General features: G+C 43.0%; 1 protein-coding gene across 1 annotated transcript in view; it reads right to left on the reverse strand.

The window, feature by feature from the left end:
• The window catches only part of LOC132968509 (adenylate cyclase type 1-like), a 53,215-nt gene that overhangs the window by 17,115 nt on the left and 15,426 nt on the right, over positions 1-20,674 (reverse strand). Inside the window, exons 5-12 of the mRNA XM_061034210.1 lie at positions 14,336-14,463; positions 11,611-11,769; positions 9,651-9,792; positions 7,911-8,066; positions 4,338-4,532; positions 3,040-3,137; positions 2,767-2,851; positions 1,592-1,681 (exon numbers count right to left, since the gene is read on the reverse strand). Coding sequence (XP_060890193.1) covers positions 1,592-1,681; positions 2,767-2,851; positions 3,040-3,137; positions 4,338-4,532; positions 7,911-8,066; positions 9,651-9,792; positions 11,611-11,769; positions 14,336-14,463 — 1,053 coding nt within the window. The remainder of the gene's footprint in view (positions 1-1,591; positions 1,682-2,766; positions 2,852-3,039; positions 3,138-4,337; positions 4,533-7,910; positions 8,067-9,650; positions 9,793-11,610; positions 11,770-14,335; positions 14,464-20,674) is intronic.

The raw sequence follows: 20,674 nt of genomic DNA on the forward strand, positions 1-20,674 counted from the left end.
CTCAGCTCCCCGCTCCCCTCCTGCCTCCACACTTCACCCAGGCCTAACTTCTTATTGCACCAGTAAGTTTCTGTAAGACGGAGAGCCGCAGACAAGTCAGATTCTGCAAATAATTCAAGCGATAATATGCCTCTTCTAGTTGATTCGGTTGTCATCATTTTGCCTTAGGCCAGAGAATGTCTTTCGTCGGTTTGGAGAGTGCGTTGGTTCTCCTTCTGTTGCGCTCAGTGTAGTTTCAGAGAGCTGCTCGCACGGCTGAAGTGTTCTTAATATTATTTCTATCAATTACAATTAAATTACTTCTAGTTTGTGACTTCCTTTTCCAAAAAAAGATCAAAAGCATTACTGTCGGCTCCTGTTTCGCTGGCTGATCTTGGACATTTTGCAGACTTAATTAAAGTTCTAACACACTCCCAGAAAAACACACACACTCACACACACACGCACACACACACCGACAAACACACACACACACACACACACACACACAAGTTTGATTAACCAATAATTAAAACTCTCAGAGGCTGAAGCTAGCAGAAACAACCCTCCCTGCTGCCTGCTTCACCTTTGCTTTATTGTGTCCCGTTTGACACACACACAGGGCTGACGCTGACGCCGACCAATTTGCATTTAAAATATCTTAATGGATATTTTACACTCGAACAATAAATGTTTTATTCTTCAGAGGCCCACAGCACCATCTGCTCAGCCGTTATGGCATTAATCTGCCAACTCGAGTGCTGCAGAGACTCTGTAACAACAGCAGAGTGTGCAGGATGAACCACCAAATGATGACACTGCTTCTTACTCATCTATCTCCAGAGCTTTGACTACAATCAGTTCTAACGCTACTTTTACTATCATTATTGTTGTTGCAAGATGTTTAGGCCATTGTGTGGTGATATCACGACTAAACCCATATTCTTTTGACACTTCATTCAGTGTTTATGTGCACACTAATATCTGTTTTTTTTAAGCATATTAAGGTGAAAACATTGACATCAGTGATCGAACATCGAATGTTGATTTATTTGATGTTTTTAATGGAGGCTGCGACCTCAGCTCACAGCACTCTGTATCTTCTTCTCAGACTTTTAATGACATGAAGTAGCACTACAGGAAGTTCTACTTTTATTGCAGCTTCTACTGTGAACTCCTGAACATTGTTACTTGCAAAAATGCATTCATTGGCGACGTTTTGGTCCCCAAAAGAAATTGCCTGTAAGTTCAATTCTATAAAGAAAGTGTGCTTTACAGTGCATTACCTTCTTATGCACCTGTCTAGTGAAATAGATGTGCAAAGTATTTATTAATTTTTAGTAAAAAATAAAGAAAATATGCGTCATTGATATGTGAAGAGAACTACCAACAGCCTTTAGCTACCCTGAATAGTCAGTGTTTATTAGTCCCGCCTCTGACAGGGCAAAGAGCCAATCACAGTTAATGATTTTTGGGGTGGCCAAACAGATTTCAAGGGGGGCCCATGTGACCCCCGACCCCTCTGGACACACCCCTGATTATATACTCAAAGTACAAACATACTGTGCAACTTAAGTAATCTTAAAGTTAAGTGTCTTAAAGACAGACCTACCACACACGCCTGGGTTACAGAGTAGGTCAGCAGAGCGAGGAAGACAGACAGCACCGTTCGGATGTGGATGGTGAGGCAGCCCGGCTGGCACTACAACGGGAGGAGAGAGAAGAAGTAGAATAAGAAGAAGAAGAGGTGGGGAAGCAGTTAGAAACAGAACGAGAGAGTAAATGAAGCACCTGTTTATCTACCTCAATAGCTTTTTGAACACATCATTAGCCAGGAGTGGAAATGACGCGAGAGGTGGGGCTCATTATGTGCAGGAGCCGCTTAAAGGATATGATGACAGTTCAATGTAGAGTTATATAAATAGAGAGAGGGGAAAGATGGTGTCAAAGAGTGAAGATGACTTCACAGTTAGTCCGGGGTTAGTATGTGATAGTTAACATCTGAAGCTGTGTTTTTACAGACAAAATCTAAACCGTGCTGTGAAGGAATCAACCTCCACTGATCACTTGTTCTCAGCTTTAAACGATTTAGTTACTTTAACTTTCATCACAGAGAAATGGAGATAAAAGTCTTTGCCAGGCTATACGCTAGATCAAATAAAACATGTGTTGTGCCTCCTCCTCTTTGTCTGAACAGAGTCGCCTAAAAACTAGATCATTTGACTTGTATGGGACATTTTAAAACCAGGATTAAGGATTTTTTGACCACAGATGTAATCTTTAAAGGAGGTCTATTGTCCTCACTTTTACCATTAAATCTGGGACACCTATTGAGTAGCGTTATGAGATGTGTAGCTCAAAAACCGTCTTATTTATCTGATACTAGCACCAGAAAAATCCCTCATTTCAGCCTCTGCCTGAAAGAGTTCATTTGAGCGACTGTCTCTTTAAGGCCCCCCTCCCCCCCCAGCTATGTGCCCACTCTCCTCTGATTTACCAGCTCTGTTTGCAGTTGCAGGGAAATTTGAGTGAGCTGTCCTGGAAAGAGCTGCCAGGGTGGGCATGTCCTACAACTCTACTCCATGCATTGCTCTGATACTCCTCCACTGAATGTCCAGTAGTCTATTCAAAGTATAAAAGTCAAAGAGTGTATCAATACAAACCCGCCAAAGCATGAGCCAGATGTGTTTAGCCTCTGTCTAAGCTGTGATGAAGCTGTTTGTATTGCGCAGGGGACTAATGTGTGTGTGTGCAGAAATACTGCAGGAGGAGGTGTGGGAGTCCTACCTGAACACTGGTGAGATGAAGGTACATGACACAGGCCACGTGGAAACACACACACAGCACCAGCAGCAGCAGCACCAGCATCCCTCTGAGAGAGCAGAGGAGAGACGAGAGAGTGAAGGAGGGCTTTCCCTGTATTCCAACAACACCTTCCTCTTTAATTGTCTCACTACAGCCCAGCCAGATCGATCCAATTACGCTGGACGAACGGGCACTTTGCACGTTTGTGTGTGTGTGTGTGTGTGTGTGTGTGTGTGTGTGTGAGTGTGTACGTACTGTGGGATCATTAGCAAATAGATAAGGCCAAACAGAGCAGCGAGGATCAGAGAGAGAACCACAGCGCTGATGAAATGGTCGTCGTACACCTGGTGATACTGAGGAGGAACAAAAGAGAGAGAGAGAGAGAGAGAGAGAGAGAGAGAGAGAGAGAGAGAGAGCGAGAATGTCAACATGAGAGACATCCATCCATCCCTCCCTCCATCCTATCAGCTGTTTGTGTGGGTGTAGTTAGGAGTAGGTGGGGGGAAGATTTGGCCCTGCTTTCACGCTGAATGCACATTTGTGAAATTGTGAATGTGAGACCATTATTTTATTTTTGAACAGCAAACTTTCACAGAGCAGCAGCAGCAGCAGATAAACAGCTACAGCACGGTTGTTAACTTTTGTGTTACAAAACTGAAGTGTGTGTAAACATCCTCGCTTACAAAAAACAATCTGTCAGCTGGTAAACAAACCAAAAAGAGAACGAGGGCTACATCGGGATTAAACTGTAAGGAGCACCAAAACACAGAATACATTGGTCAGTCATCCTTCTCAGTAAGAGGAACACACACGCACCAAAAATAGCCGGGTTTTTTTTCATGTTGTTTTTTGGGAGCTGGGGTATAGTCACAGTACGGTGACTATAGTCCTCCAAGCGGGCGGCCCAGGTTTGAGTCTGACCTGTGCATTCAAACCTGGGCCACCTGCCTCCAGGATCATATCCTCTGTGCATGGAGGGTACACACCAACCGCCAGGCTACCACTGCCCCAAATTAACTTGTTTTTCATACGAGTCTAAGTCTTAATTATTTTCCCGGCTTGAATGTCTAGATTGCATCGATGAAGAGGCAGATACTGACACTAACACACACACACACACACATACTCACACACACACACACACACACACACACACACACACACACACACATACAAACAAGTCCCTGTTCTGTGTCTCCTTCATGGCTCTGCCCACGCACACATAGAAGAAGATATCACATGTGCAGCTCAGACGTTCCCAAATCATTATCTGCACACCCTCCTGAGAGGGTGGGTGGATATTCCTCATACACACACAGGCACACACACAGACACACACACACAGATTCACACAGACATCATAGACAACAGGCGTGGGAGAGAGGGAGAAAGACAATTAGAGACTGTGTAGGGTGTGCATGTGAGAGAACGAGAGGGAGGGAGAAGCTGCAGTCACGAAGCTTCTTACTTTATGTGTAATGAGGAAAAGTCCACGTTTGTTACTCGTCTGTATGTTCAAGCTCATGATACTGAGTCCCTGCGTGCATGCTCACCCGGCGCTCCCTGTCTCCGCTCCTGTAGAACAGGGTGATGAAGTTGAGGTCTGTTGTCTCGGACTCGGTCTGTCTCGCTTCGATGAGCCGCCCGATGTAGCGGTTGACTCGTGTTCCCGGCGAGTGCTGCACGGCGGCGGCTGAGAAGGACGTCCGACTCCTCAGCTTCTCTGAGGCGGTCCGCAGGGCTCGCCGCTGTCAAGACGCCGCAAAAAGACAAAACAATCAGTGTCTGCAGAGGTCGGCCTGTCCGGTGACGATGATGTGGTAAGGTAAAGTAAGTAAAGTCATCTAGATATCACACATTAAAAAAATCTTAAAAAATAACAAGGACTGTCACAAATATTATTCAAAATTTGTACAGGAAGCCTTTTGAAGGAGAAATTGATGAGAGTGTGAAGCTGAAAACCTTCATCTAAAGCAGTGGTTCTCAACTGGTCTAGGCTCAGGACCCACCACTAAAAAATATTTTTCAACCTACGAGATTTGTTTTATGAAAAATGGTGCAGCTTGGACTTCAGACGGTACAAAACATGACAGAACAAATAGATGAAACCAAACAAACATGTTTCAAAAGTGTTTTGTTTTAGACTTTTGACACTAGTTTTTCCAATGTTTCCGACACCACATGAATGCAGCACACTCATGTTTGCTGACTTGAAGTCATATTCATCATCACATGGGGGTCAAAATATAGATAAATAGATAGATAGATGGATAAATACTTTATTCATCCCCTGGGGGAAATTCAGGAGTGACCCATAGCTCACAAGATAGAAAAAAAAAAGGTTTGTTAATGTTAAGATACTTTTTATTAAATCATGTATTGCGCAACAACTTTTTGCTTTCCGAGCATCCACACTGTTTGTTGCTGTTGTTACAACATTCCCACTCTCTGAACTGAAATCAGGTGAACACACAGAACTCCAAAGAACGACTAACAAACTCGAAAATTGGGACTCTCCGAGGAGCACCTGAATGCAGCACAGTCCACACTGTAGGCTGAAAACGCACCTTTTGGAAAACTCCATCCAGGAGGAAGATTTTCAGAAACTCTGTTTAAGGTGTTTATGTGAAGACGAGGAAAACAGAGTTTTGTTCTTTAAACGTCACGCTGTGCGTTGGTTTCTCCTCCGTTTGACGTCATTTTGCCACGCTGTCACTTTTGTTTACATGAGATCAGAGCGATGGCAGACGTAACCAAACTAGTGCAAGAGAAAAACAATATATAAATATATCTAGATTTTGCACATTTTACCATTTTGCGTCTCATTTCCCTTCACATGTTGTTCCTGAAGTGAGCTCTGTGATTTGCTCTCAGATGATATGAAGTTTTATATATAGTATTTATTTCAGCAGCGAGTTAATCTAACACTAATGACACACCATACTGAAGTAGCTTCAGGACGAGGTTAATCAGAAAATAAGATGTGTGGGTGGAATCCTCGGTGGTAGAGATGTTATTGTGTGATTTACAGTAATTGCTTTTATTTTGGCAGGGAGGTTTTAATGGAGTTTGCATAGGTCCTGTGGCTGCTTCCTGTGGAGACGCTTTTCTTCAAACTCAGACGTCGTGATGCCATAAACGAGTTAAATAAGGCCCGAGTTGAAAATAACCGTAATCATGCTGCAACAAACTCTACAGAGCAGAAGATCTTAGATTTGATCCAGACTTCTATTAAAAAATATCACGTTGTGTTCTTTAACAGGGACAGACTGTGAGCTCCCAATGCATTCTGCTATCTGTGCTATATCTCTTTTAAAGGGGTCAACATAACGACAGGCTGAGAGCTGGAGCTGAGGCGGGTTTTAAGCCTCTTGACAAACCGTTACATCGCGCCCACCTGTCAATCATGTCAGCTACGTGGCTAACTATGGATAACACGTATCGTTCATAAAATCAAAATGGAGACCCCCATACAGTGTGGGCCAGTGATGACAATAACTAATCAGACCCATTAAAATTTTTGTACCAGGCTGTAAACATGTTTATTTAAGGTGTAAAAACAGTTTTTTTGTAATGGGTGTGTATGTGACTTCTGGTGTTCCTGCAGCCAGCCTCAAGTGGACACTCAGGGAACTGCAGGATTTTGCACTTCTGCATTGGCTTTATTTTTCAAGACCGGAGGATCCCGCTTGATTCATATTCAGTCTTGGCTCTTTGCTGTTGGTCTTAACCAGGCTTTCCTTCCAACATTTCCTGTCTCACTTCAGCAATAAAGGCAGTATGTAGAATAATATGTAAAAAATAAATTGTCAAATAACGGGACAGCTCTGAAAGCACTTTCCTTTCTTACTACATGTTTTATAAATATGTGTGTGTATTTGTGCTGAATATACAGGGTATGAAACACTTCCAAGTGTCATAATTCTGTTACAAAACGTGTCACAATGCTCCGGTTTTTGGCTACTTGCATAATCATGCAACAATGTGCTTAATGCTATTAGCACAGATGATACCGGGCTGCGGGTGATTACCAGCGCTCATAATGCAACCTCATCAGAATCATGTATACTAAAGCCTGGCCCAAGCTCACACAGTCATGGGGATTACAGCTTGCTGGCAATTTGTATGAGCCTGGACCCTGTGACGCCATGACGACACCAATCGTCAACCGCCAAACACCAACTGAGCAGCTCTATGAGCTAACTGCAGTGTCACCGAGGTTTTTACAGCCAAAATATGCTCACTAAAGACACGCAAAGAAGCTCACAGTGATGTCAACATGAGTTAGATGCTGAAATATGTTTGCAGGGAAACAGAAGCAGACAGACGCAGACTTACATTTAGGGCTGAGAGTAAGATCATACGACTTAATTTAGATGCAGGATTTGGATCTAAACTATGGATGAAGAAGTTTTCTGATGTGTCATCTTGGTTCACTAACTGATCAGGGGACAATGAGGGTCGATCATGTGCTTCTTTAGAAATCATTGACAAAACTACAAAGACGGAGCGCCTTGCCAACATTTAAGAAATATTAACATGCCTTTCTTCTCTTTGTGGACGTTGTATTTCTATGAATTATTCCCTATTATCAAACATCTTTTTAATCCCTTTATTAAAAATAAATACCAATATCATATCTTGAAAAACTTGGTGAACGACCATAAAAAAATGAAGTCGATATGCACGTTTCTTTTCATAAAGGGGTTAAGAGCAGAGACTTTAAGAGCTTGTAATGAAGACGCTCATAATATCTATTCCTCAGGCTTGTCAACATGTAGATGTAACTCACTGTACTGTAGTATTAATGACGCTGCAAAATCTAGAAATACAGATTACAGCTTTACAGTGTGTGTGTGTGTGTGTGTGTGTGCGTGTGTCTGTGTGTGTGTGCGCGCGTGTGTGTGTGCGCGCGTGTGTAGCAGATTAGAAATCCATGCAGGATTTCACTCCATCATAAATGCACGTTCAAACCCATTAAAAGGATTTTCCCCGCTGCATGACCCAGATATTTTCTTACCTTCTCTCTACTGTACAGTACTGCTTCTCACACGCATAATAAAAACGTTTAAAAAAAAATAAAATCTCGTCACACATGTTGAAATATCAGAGAGGGGCGCAAATACCTTGTCGTCATCCTCGCAGGTCATGACGTTGGAAAAGGGGATCTCTGCTTTGAACATCTTCCTGCAGTGCATCAGCTGCACCAGCAGGTAGCACACGGTCTTAAACTTCATCCTCTTGGCTGGTTTGATGTCTGACAGAATGAGTCCTGGAAAGATCTGGAAACAAGAACAGAAATAATGAGGTGAGCATGAAAGGAAAAAGCTAATTGAAAATGAAGTGTGGTGAAGTACACTTTTTTGCAATGAAAATGATTTGCATTGAAAAGGGACAGTTGTGCCCTGAATGGCTGAATAATGACGCCTTTAAATGCCACAAGATGTCTTACTATATAATCAGACATTAAGGGAACATGCATGTTGAAGTGCTGGCTTCTCTGACAACAATGCCAGCGTGACATCGTTTGACCAGACGTCATACTGCTATTTCCTGAGGCCCAGCACGCCACACAGCACCCGTCCGGTGTGCAGGCCCACACGCATATTCAGATCCACCAGCCAGTATGTCCTCCTTCTAACTTTAGATTCTGGTCCTGAATGCTCTGGATTTGTTTGACCAGAGAAGGTAGGCAGTTTAAAGTCACCCCCACACGGCCGTTATGGACGTCCCTTGGTTTGCCAGATATGAGAGCAGTTATCAGGTCAAACCAACAGGTGTTGCAGCGATGGAAGCGGGCAAGAGAACTGGTTCAGATAGAAGTGATTGTACCCGACCTAAAAAGCCTCTGCATGTTTCTAATAAGCTCCACGAGCAGAAACGTGCTCAAACTAGGATCAATACTGGAGATGCTTTAGAAAAATGGAGAGAGGTTAGAACCCAGAAAGGTTTACAGACCGATGCAGAGCTGGATAAACACTGAAGCTTCAGTGTCCACCATATGGCAACTTGTGTGAGCATGGACTCTAGAGAGGAGGGGCCGGGGGGTGAAAGCTCTCTAATGTTTTGAATTTGGACTGCAGTACCCATTTTAAACACTAGGTGTCAAAGTTACATATTATCCTTTAATTATGGATAACATGCTATTTACTTAAAGCAATTCAGTTTTTATTTTTGGGGTTGGACTTTGTTTAAATAAGCAGATAATACATCGAGAGACTGTTGTTCATATTTCCTGGAAAGACTTAAACCTAAAACAGGGATGTTTTGTAGAAATGTCTACTCTCCAAAGACTCCAAATAATTTGTATGCATGCAGTTGTTTTCAAAGAACTTCAAAGCTTCTAAAAATTAAACGGTAAACCCTGTCATTTTTAAACCCTTTTAACCCTACAATCATCCCGTTCACTATTGTGGAGGCTGAAATCCACTTTCTGTAATAATGAAACATAGAAATGTTGGCATTATCCAGTTAGGGATGAGGGGGGGAATGAAGGACATGACATCCCTTAAAGAGACAGGAGAATCCATTTTAATGTGCTTTGGAGAATTGTCTCGTGTCGGTCTCAGCAGGATTTTTTTTAACAGTCATCGTGTTTCATCAGAAAACGTGGACATTTCAATTGTTTATATTTGTAAGCCTTTGTTTGCACGACCGTTCAGCTGCAGTTTACATGTGAAACCAGAGCGGAGACTGTGTCTACTCAGAGCATTTTAGAGTTGGTGTGAGAAAGTGATACTACCCATGTGGATGCCAGCTTAACACACAGCCTGCCTCCCTCTCTGCTTCAAAGGATTAGCTATTGTAACACGAAGAGAGAAATGCACACACAAAAAAAATGAAAAGGAAGGAAGGTCTGGGCGTACTTTGCGTCTGTGTGATGGCACGATGAAATATGTCTCTATGTGGTGTTTCTGAAGGAAGGCGTGTCTCTCGTGCCCGAAGCCCGGCTCCACCTCGTAGTCCCCGTTCAGACACTCCAAGGTGGTCCGTGTGATGTGCACCTTGCTGGGAGCATAAGCAGAACAGAGGACACAAGGCGGTTAGTGATAAAAGACTGGCACTTTCAGGTCTCAAATCATTATCATCCTCATTATTTTTATCGTCCTCACAGCGCCTCGGCCTGCTCAAAATTCAGCAAAGACATTTTCCTTCTAACGACTCATTTAATCTGCTAACGAGTCCTAAAATCTTATTACTTCACTTGAAACGAGACCAAATTGAGCCAACGATGTGACCTCGTTTCAACACTTTTTAAATGCAAATGGGCTTGCTACTGCTTTTGAGTTCTCTATAATAAAGTGACATTAATTTAATGTGGTCGGTCCGCCCTTATTTCAAATTGCTGTTACCGTCCTTTTTTTTCAGAAAATGAGCAAAGCTGCATCAAGGCGGAGTAATTTAATCCAAATGGCTTTTTACGACTGAATGTGAGATAAGGCGACTTCTTTAAAGACGACACAATTTTTTATCATTCAACCATAATTATCAAAGCGCGTCAAACGATTAAAGCCAGCAGTGAATTCATCCGACCGACTGCTGATGCAACAAAAGCCTCGCATGGCTTAAATTTCTGCGCCATTAATCGACAATATGTTGAATGTTATTAAAATGTTTAAATTAAAATATCTGAAGTAATTAAAAATGGACTAAACCTGTGTTATATAATTTTTTGTTGTTGAGTACTTCCATTACCTCAAATCTTTCCAACAGTCATCAAAGCCTGAGGAATCCGTAATTTTCTTCGTTGTAACAGTTGCGGCTGCCATAACAAATACGACAAGTTTACCGTTGCCATGGAAACACCGGCTGTTACATCAAAAACCGCTGCATAAGGATGCGTGAGCTGCTCCTGAAAGCTGCCATACTGTTGCTGTATGAGCTGCTGTGATAAAAATGTCTGTTCGGAGTAGCAGAGAGAACACCCAGGATTCCCTGCCAGCCTCAACGTCATTTTGTGTGATTGTATTGATTGAGAGCCCCCTGGTGGCGGGATTTTCATACTGTGCCTTTAAACCTCATTGTCGTCCAAAAACAGATTAAAACCTCACACGGCTGCATCTGAACAACATCATCTTTTTTTTCATTTAAATTATTTTTTTTTCATTCTATAGCACTATTCAGACTGCCGTTTCAAGCCACTATATTTACGCCCAAGTGACTTATCACCGTCAATCTAAATGTTGCATGGGGGGGCGCTGTTGGCGCAGTGGTTAGTGCGCGTGCCCCATGTATGGAGGCTGTAGTCTTACAAGCGGGCGGCCCGGGTTCATATCCAGCCTGTGGCTCCCTTCCCACATGTCATTCCCCACTCTCTCTCTCTCCCTGATTTCTGACTCTATCCACTGTCCTATCTCTCCAATAAAGGCACAAGGCGGATGAAGTAATCGCCCCCTCTGTACCGTCTTCAAAGGTAGTAACAGAAGCGTTACAGAGGCAAGACGGGATCAGCTGAGTCAGCGAGGGGAGTGCAGCACTGTGTGTGTATGTGGAGCTCCCTGTTAAATTCTGGGATGTTGTTCTGTTTTTATAACGAAGCTCTGATTGGCTGGTTTACCATTTCTTATTTGAGATTTGTAGAAAACACATCTGGAAAAGGCAAAGGTAGACACACAACTCCTGTGATCTGCAGAGTCAAATAACAACATCCTTACCTAATCATTGGTAATCTGGGTTTGCACACAGTAAACATAATAGAGTTATTTATTTGATGGCATGCACACGCTCATGCGTCTGTATTTTTTTTTTGCTGGCTTACTATGTGTCAGAGTAAGTTTGTGTTGTGTTTGCACTGTGGGCGTTCAGGGTGTAAGAGTCAACACTGACCCAGGCAGCCCTCCGGCCTCCATCACATTTGCCAGCGTGACATCGTTTGACCAGACGTCATACTGCCATTTCCTGAGGCCCAGCACGCCACACAGCACCCGTCCGGTGTGCAGGCCCACACGCATATTCAGATCCACCTCTGTTGCCTCCACCACCGACCTGCAGGGGGAGAGGGGTGGAGAGGAGGAGAGGGGTGGAGAGGAGGGGAGAAGAGAGGGGGGAGAAAGGTCAAGAAGTTTAAGAATCCTCCCCACGTCTTTCTTTGTTTGTTCAACAGTTAACATGATCTCATGAAGTTTGTCACAGATTTGAACCCATCTCCATCTATGTCACATTTAAGCTGCACGCCGCTCTCTGGAGTTACTGTACACATTTAGGACTTTCTACAAAACACTTCATGATGACGTCTTTTGGGGAAAAATCAAGATGTTTGCTAATTTAAATCCCTCGATTTTGTTGTTTGGATTCAAACATGGCGACTTCTGTGTTGAAGAGAAAAAGGTTTACGGCAGAATGACCTGAAACCCAAATTACCCCTGGAGCCGAAACCTTAAGGCCCTGACGCACCAAGCACTAATGGTGTCTTGAACACACCGCTAAGACTACAGCCGATGACCAACCACCATGAACGTTCTCCGCATGCGTGAGAGGAAATAACTCTCCATGCCAGCAGGTGGCGGTAGTCCGTTGTTATGATACGAGAAGACCACTTTCTCACCGCTGTCGCTCACCACTCCTAGTATAGGTACTTCTAATGGAGAATAATGTCTGATAAAAAAGTTGAAGTCGTTTATTTGCTTTTGTCACTTCCGTTATTCTTCTCCTGCACTGATTCGCTTAGCTGAACAGCCAGTCAGAGTGATTCCTCTCACTAACTGCGCCGATGCTGACCGTTGCAGATTCAATTTCGAATCGTCCGGAAAAATGCAGACGGGGACGGACAGGTAGCGGCGGAGATGGACACACCGCAAAAAGTAAAGTAAATCTCCTTGGAGCCTTTAGCCTAGTTAGCATAGTTAGCTTGGTATTCTTCTTAAACCAATCACTGTGCCCTTGAAGCAAATGTATTGCTATAGTTAATGTTATACCCTGAACATTGTTGATCTTTTTTTAAACTTTCTTGAGCGTACACCGTGTCCTAACAGCATGCGACACTAGCGAGCGTCAGAGACAAAATCAGCTTGATTCAACTGTTTCTTTCTGAGCGTCATCACAGCCCACAAAGTAGTTTCTAGGTTCCTTTTGTTCTTTAAAATGCTTTTAAATCTTTTCGACGTATAAGTAACAAAAACAAACAGATGTAATCCTTATGATTTATGGCAGATCTGCTTCATTCTGACCTCCTGAGTGACAGTGGCTTTTACAATCTACAATGTTTGCATGCCTGCAGCTACAGTATGTGTCCCTATAGTACGTGTGTGTGTGTGTGTGTGTGTGTGTTAACAGGTAGATGTGCAGACCACCTTTCCCTCCCTGTGTTGTGTGTGTCGTACACAGGAGATAAAGCAAGACTTTTCCAAAGCTTCTCCTCTAAATCACCACACAAAGCTCATCGTCACCAGCAAAAGGTCGCCCACTTCAGACAACGTTTTCGTGTGTGTTTACAGGGTGGGGGTAAAGAAAATGTGGTCTGCCCGTCAGGCTGAAGGAGGGATGTCTCTCCCCAAAACACACACACACACACACGCACACGCACGCACGCACGCACGCACACACACACACACACACACACACACACACACACACAGAGGGATGAGTGTGTATGGCAGCCCCTGTCCTCTGAGATAAATGACTCCTACAGCAGCATCCATCCACGCAGACAGAGCGTAGAGGAAGGGAACATGACAGGTGAATGTATACACAATGAAAAGGAAATGTGTGTGTGTGTGTGTGTGTGTGTGTGTAGGAACATGCTGTCAGGGGAGGATTCGAGGTCATATGTGCCACCAATTGTTTTTCTTTTCCCACAAACTGAAATTCTGTGTGAGTGCTAGTTTACAGATTCTATCTATGATCAACATATGAAAGTTTAAATCAATATTTCCAACACAGCTGTTTTCAAACACATAAGTTATTGCTGCTTAACTCCTCCCACATCATTATGAGTTTCTGCTCATGTGTGTACCCGTCATGTTGAGTAAGCGGTCGGGTGTGTGACGGTGTGAGAGAAAGCTGCGAGATGCAGAGACAATCTGCAAACGACTCATGACTGCTCATCAAAATAACTGAAATACAGTTTAAACAATCTGATTAGCATCTCAAAGAGAGCATGCATGCTACAAAGCTTCCCTTTTATTACCCCATACTTACAAGTTGAAGGCGGGATATTCACGCCCCTGTTATGCCTCGTCTAGGCCGACTAAAGTTGTGGCGCCCACTTGGCGATCCTTTTATTTGTTTCTTTCTAACAAACAAGCAAACCACAAGATTGATTTACTTTACGGCGCATTACCGTTTTCCTTCGTATGGCTGATTTTGACATAATGAGGGATAAAAAGCTGAAGGTGTCCAGCGTGCTTTGAGCAGGGCATTGGACCGCCAACACAATAAATGGCGGCGAACAATCAACTGCGTCTGTCCGCGTTTATTGGCTAGACACACTGAGGCGAAATGGTGCGGCCAAGATGTTCCCTCGCTGATTCACCATCCGAGGTATCAGAGCAATGTGTGTGCAGAAAAGATGATGATGATGATGTGTGTCTCTTTCAGAGTGCATGTGACTCACGCGATGGTGTCAATCATGTCCAGTCCCATCTCCACACAGCAGTGGGCGTGGTCGGCTTTGGGTTGGGTCAGTCCCGACACGCAGTAGTAACAGTCCCCCAGGATCTTAATCCGCCTGCAGTGATTCTCCTACAGACACAAAAAAGAGAAACGGAGAGAGGCGATCAAAGGAAAGAAGCCTGTTTTTACCATCAGATGGACAATGTCAGTGATACAGAAATGTGGTTCATTAGTTACCACGACGACAAGAAAGACAGGAAGGAGCAGCTGGGAGGAACAATGAGTAATACAAAAAAGGAATCATTGGATTCATCAAATGCTAGCGTGCACACAAGATAAACTAACATATTTTGCTTCGGTGTTAGGACAAAGCACACAAGAGCTTTTTTCAGAGCTGCCAGCATGGTCATAGTTCTTAGGCTGGCTACACACTAGACGATTTTAGCCCCCGCTAACGATCATGGGGGTGTGGCCGAAGCTTTGCCCGCAACATATTATTTGTCCAAAAAAGTGTGTGGTGTCTATACGATTATTTTACTGCTCCTGATGTAGTCAAAGCCTCTCTGATCCCAAATCATGAATATCGGACATGTTTGATATTTAGGATTCTAGATCGGACCGCCTCTGACAGAATACTCCTAATAATAGCCAAATAGAGCGAGCAGGCTGGGATGTGTCAACCAGATGTTGCGTACCAGGTGGAATATTAAAAAGAAAAGTTTGTGGAAATATGGTAAAGACACGAGAGACTTTATGAAGTCTCATGCAAGAAATATCACAATAGGGCCGCCAGCTGAGGATGTCGATTGTCCTCCATATTTGTTTGGTGCCCCCCCCCCCCCCAAGAAATCGGATTGGCCACCCGAGGTGCCACCCCAAAAATCCTAAATTGTGATTGGCTATTTGCCCTGTCTGAAGTTGGACCCCTGCATAAGTCAGTGCCCCAGTTGGGCCACCAAGTCAAAAAAAGTCTGGACACGCCCCTGCAACCTTCGTTTTTTTTTACAAGAAGACTTCATAGTTCGTCTTAAATATTAGGACTCAATTCCCTGGATCAAGATCTAAGTCACAGATTTTGTAAAGTTCAAATGCATTATGGGAAGTTTCTAAGTATGACAGGACAATTGCTTTCTTCAATGCGTTTTTTTTTTTTCGTGACTAGAGACTGAAGCTGGAGAAAAACTCAGCTGAAAACTCTGTAGGAGAAGAACATCGGTGTACAGTTTCTATTTTTAGGAGCTGAAAGTTCCTCCCATTGAAGAAAAAGTGTGCTTTCTACCGTTACATGTTACACGTTACACGAGATGTGACTGTACAGAATGAGCTTGGATGCTGATCTGGAATGATGTAAATCTGCAGATGTGTGTGCTTGTGCAGTCATGTGTGTGTTTGTAGTTGAGGCCAACTCTAATTGCTACGACATGCTCTTGAAGTAGAATCCCGCCCACACATTCCCAGACAGATCAGCTATTTGTCACAGTGCACACACTCTCTGCAATGATCGCACACGCATCACAACACTGGGAACACACACACACACACACACACACACACACACACACACACGTGTACCTGCAGGAAAGCACTAACAGCAGCATGTTTGGTTGCATGCAAATAGACTACTTCAGTGAAGCTGCGCACCGGTTTTCTGTTTGGCACTGTGTCATTCATAGTCATCAGAAAATCGTGATGGTAGACCCTACAAAGCTTAGCCTGCAGGCAACCTCTGAGTGACAAACACACACACACACACACACACAAACACACAAACATCCACACACTCACAAATACAGAGGATTCATGACAACTACAGGGTAAGAGGCGGAGATGAGAGGAGAGGAGACGGGGTGCTCTGGTTTTCTGCCCACAGGAGCAGAAAGATTCAGACGTGGGAGGATATGAGAATTCAGAACGTGGATGATTATCCCAGTGTTGGGATAAAGGAGTGGAGTCTGTGTGTGTAAGTGTGTGTGTGCTTGGACTAAATGAGGGAGAAGTTATCAGCTGACAGCAAGTGGTTTTAGACTCAGATTTTGGATTTTAAAATCAGCTGATTGGGGGCAGAATGTTTGGTGTTTACAGCCAATTAGCTGCTGCTGTGGGAGTTTTCCAATGATTGAATCATGGAAGTTATATTATCTTATAAATATATCCAAATATAAACATGTAGAGTTTGAACCCATCATCAGCAAACTTTTGCAACAATTGAATGAATTGTGTTTCAATTTGGATTCAAAATAAGTTTAAATACTTTCTAAATGTGTCCTATTACATGCATAGTATCCATTATTGTATAGTTAAAAAAGCTATTGAAGGGTTGTGTTTGCAGAAGGTTTAAAGGAAGACTGTGCAACTTTTTGATCCAGTAGATGTCGCCCTTGAGCACCAGCATGAAACCAAAACAAACTGCTGTTTGGTGACACCTCTGCCATTCTGACGCCTCCGCTCTCCTCCAGAGACACACCTAAAAAACCTCTCCACTTGGGCTCGCACGAAGGTATTCAGCAAAAGCAGCGGATTAAATGTTCCTTTGCTCGAGCTGCAATTACCTTTGGCCTGTATCGTTGTGTTTGCATGCTAATGTTAGCGCTCTTTAGCTTCACATTGCATGTAAATTGACACAGAATGACTGTGATCTGAAAACATGACATCCAAATAATCAGTGAGTATGTTCTTCTTCTTCTCTCTAGTCCTTGACTAAAACAGCTTTTATACACAAGGGGAGGAGCCCGCCGTCCCGTCCATGTAAACACGGCTCTGACAACAACACAGCCAGTCTGAGCCAGTCATGACTCAGACAGACATTTACACAGGATATACTGGATTTTTGCTGTATTTATTTAAGGTAAGGGTGAGGTAAGGGTTAAGTTGAATGCATGTCTGCTTTGGTTGAGTTCAGGTCGAGCACGTGGGGAATAAATGTGTTGTGAAGCACACCACCGTCAGACAGGCTCAGCAGCTCTGACAGAGCCGGCTTGAAAGTGGATTTTCCCCTCTTGCTAACATGACAGGGAATAAATCTCAATTAGGATGCAGCTGCAGCTTCTCACACACATGCACACGTTGTATCCCCACCACAAGATTTCCATATAATGGCTGTAGCACACTATACATATCACCTCGTATCCCGCTCTGCCTGTCTGTCTGTGTTAAGCCATGACTGATTGCTGAGATGCAGAATGAAGTCAAGAGGGATAATCCTGCTGATCATGTGACTTTTGTGCATGAATTTGTGTGTGTGTATTTGTATTTGATTGTGTGCAGAAAGCAAGAGTAAACAGTCTGAAGGGATTTTTTGACCCGGTAGAGGAAGAGTTCAGGCATGTGGCATTGAGTGTGAAAGTAACTGACAATATGAAAAAGGTTGAATTGAATATATCAGATGTTATGAGACAAATTCAACAATCTGCTTTTTAAATGGGCTATGTGTAACTTTTTACATGTATAAATCGTTTTTATGGCCTATTAATAAGCGAACGGTTGACTGATGTGAAAAAGATGTTCACTGTCTATCTGTGTTGCCTGTATCAAATTTTTCCCCGGGTCGTATTTTCCGCGAAAGCTCCAGGAAGTGACATTTTATGCGCGTTCTCAGCGTCCTCCTCACTCCGCTCCGCTTACAGAGATCAACAGTACAAACTGTGCACCTGCACAGCCAGAGGCCGCCTTCCACAAACTTCTATCCGCCCTTAGAGCTCTCAAAGGCGGACAAACTCATCACACACTCCCGCTCTCAGCCAGTGCCTGCCTGTTGTTTGTAGGATGGAGAATGAATACAGACACACAGACTCCTTCACAGACTTTCACACGTGTATGACCACTTATCTCCTCTGTAAACATGATGTTGGTTAATATCCAGTGTTTCTCGGCCGATGATGATGCTCATTTGTGTACGTACGAGCACGTATGACGAGCACACGAGGTATGCGGTATCGCTACAAACGCAGTATTTTTGAAAGTTACATATAGCCTCTTTAAATAACCCATCTGATTTGTTAGTTATCAGCCACTTCATTTGGTTAATAATAGTTAATTGGAGCAGAAATATGAGGGGGGAAGAACCAAGGGTTAACCTCCAAGCTAAAAAATAAGACCAAGTGAAAGTGCAGAAAACCGCAGTACCTTGAGCGGCCACTTGAGGCTGGCTCTAAGACGAGTAAATCCACAAGAATCGAATGTTCAAACGTTTACTCCAGAATTAAACATGCTTACTACCAAGGTTAATAAAAAATGAATAAACTTACAAATATGCAAATTAGACAGAAAGTACAAACAAAGACTCTTTCAAATACTCGTTGTCATGAAAAGAAATGGGAAGAAGTATAAACGTATTTAATCCTCACCCCGTCTCCATTAAAAATGAATCATCCTGATTAAAACAAATAGATGACAAAGAGACAAATACAGAAAAAAAGAGAAAGAACAGCTACTGTAGACTCATGAGCACAGTCACTCGTACTCAGGTTTTTAATAATGACTCATGGTAACATTTGTAATGAGTCATCAGCCAGTCCCTTGAAGGAGTCCGTTAACGATTATTAGCCCAGTTGAATAAAGAAGTGATGATGTATGTATGCTGGTCGATTACTGGAAAGTGCTTTATGAATAAAGAGCAGCCGGTGACTGTCACGTCTAATGAAGGCCAACTGACTTTATCACACAGGATGCAATGATGAGTGATATAGCTGTCAGCTGTGATAAAGCTGAGGGCAGAAAGATGAACTGAGTCTAAAGATTTTAGAGCGGAGGAAGAAGCGCCTCTAAGTAATATCACTTTAGTACAGAACAGGAAGTTAGCTTCAATCAGCTGCTTTCTCCAGACTAGAGGGAAACTTTATGTTCAGATATTCAAGTTTTCTTCTTAATGTTGTGGTTAGTGTGAGAATGTGAAATTTAAACCAAAATTGTGGTTTAGGTCAAAATGGGTTAGGGGACTGTTGAAAGATCTTTTTCAATAGTTAATGACGATAAATCACTTTACTAATCGGGTGTTGGAAATCCCTTTATGTTGGTTTAAAAACAGTTTTTGTTAGGATTTTATTTTGAAATTATGGACTGTCTTAAACTAAAAATGTTTTACCTTCTGTTTGGCTACAGACCTGCTTTTATTTTGAAGTAAAAAAAAAAAAAGCTAAAGGGGACTGTAAAAAAGTGAAATGTTTGGAGTCATAAGGTGGATATTACTTTTGACTCGTCAACTGAACCGTCTGGGAATTTTTTTTTAAAGTCAAATGAGCTACTCAAAGACGCAGCGGCGTCGTTCTTTTCGATCACTGTGACTACAAGGAGACGCTGCTGAAGTCATGGTGGACCTGCACACGGTTAATGTGGTTTTAAAAATCAATGCATTAACTTCCCCCTTAGCCCCCTTAGTTAAAATATATATATATATATATATACATATATACATATACATATATCTGAATACATTGACTGGTTTATACATATATATATATATTTATATATGTGGGCGGCAGTAGCTCAGTCTGTAGGGACTTGGGTTGGGAATCGGAGGGTCACCAGTTCAAGTCCCGGCACGGGCCAAGTCCGGAAATTGGTCTGGTAGCTGGAGAGGTCCACTTCCTGAGCACTGCTGAGGTGCCCTTGAGCAAGGCACCTAACCCCCCCCACCAGCTCAGGAGCGCCCGCTGTGGGCAGCCCCCTCACTCTGAGACCTCTCCATCATACGATCCTGTTTGTGCATGTGTGTATTTCGGCCTATGTTTGTGTAGCATGTTAACTAGACAGAGTGTAAAAACGAATTCCCCCCTCGTGGGATCAATAAAGTATAAATTGTTATACAGGGCATAAGCAGTGATTCTCTTGTGCAGGTCTTGTGTTAGACCAATCCATCCAGTCAGACCTCTTGACTTTTCTTTTATACTAAGTCACGTTACGTGCTCTGTCAATAAGGCCACCAGGGGTCGCCACCTAAAATTAAGCGCTTATATTGGTCTCATTAATCTGCTCTAAACGCTACGTTTATTTATGTACTTTTCTAGACAGTGCAAAAGGTCACAACTTTGACCCAAGGTTCTTCAAATCAGTACAGCATTAAGCACTCCCTCTGTCTTTTCACCTGGATTTGGATGAGGAAGAACAGAGATGTGGAGAAAAGCTGCGGAGCTCCTTCTTGAATACTTAGTGAAGAGGATTTTTGTCAGCGAGTATTCCTAACAGATGCATCAAGTGTGTTATTTAACTCTGTATGTTTGAGTGTATGGTGGTATCCAGCCCGATGTTCTATGTAGATGACATAAGTACAGAGATTAAAAGTGTAAGCAAACATCTGTGCGCGCGTGTGTGTGTGTGCGTGCGTGTATTTGTGTGTGTGTGTGTG

This window comes from Labrus mixtus, chromosome 3, assembly GCF_963584025.1.
Source record: "Labrus mixtus chromosome 3, fLabMix1.1, whole genome shotgun sequence".
Lineage (NCBI taxonomy): Eukaryota > Metazoa > Chordata > Actinopteri > Labriformes > Labridae > Labrus > Labrus mixtus.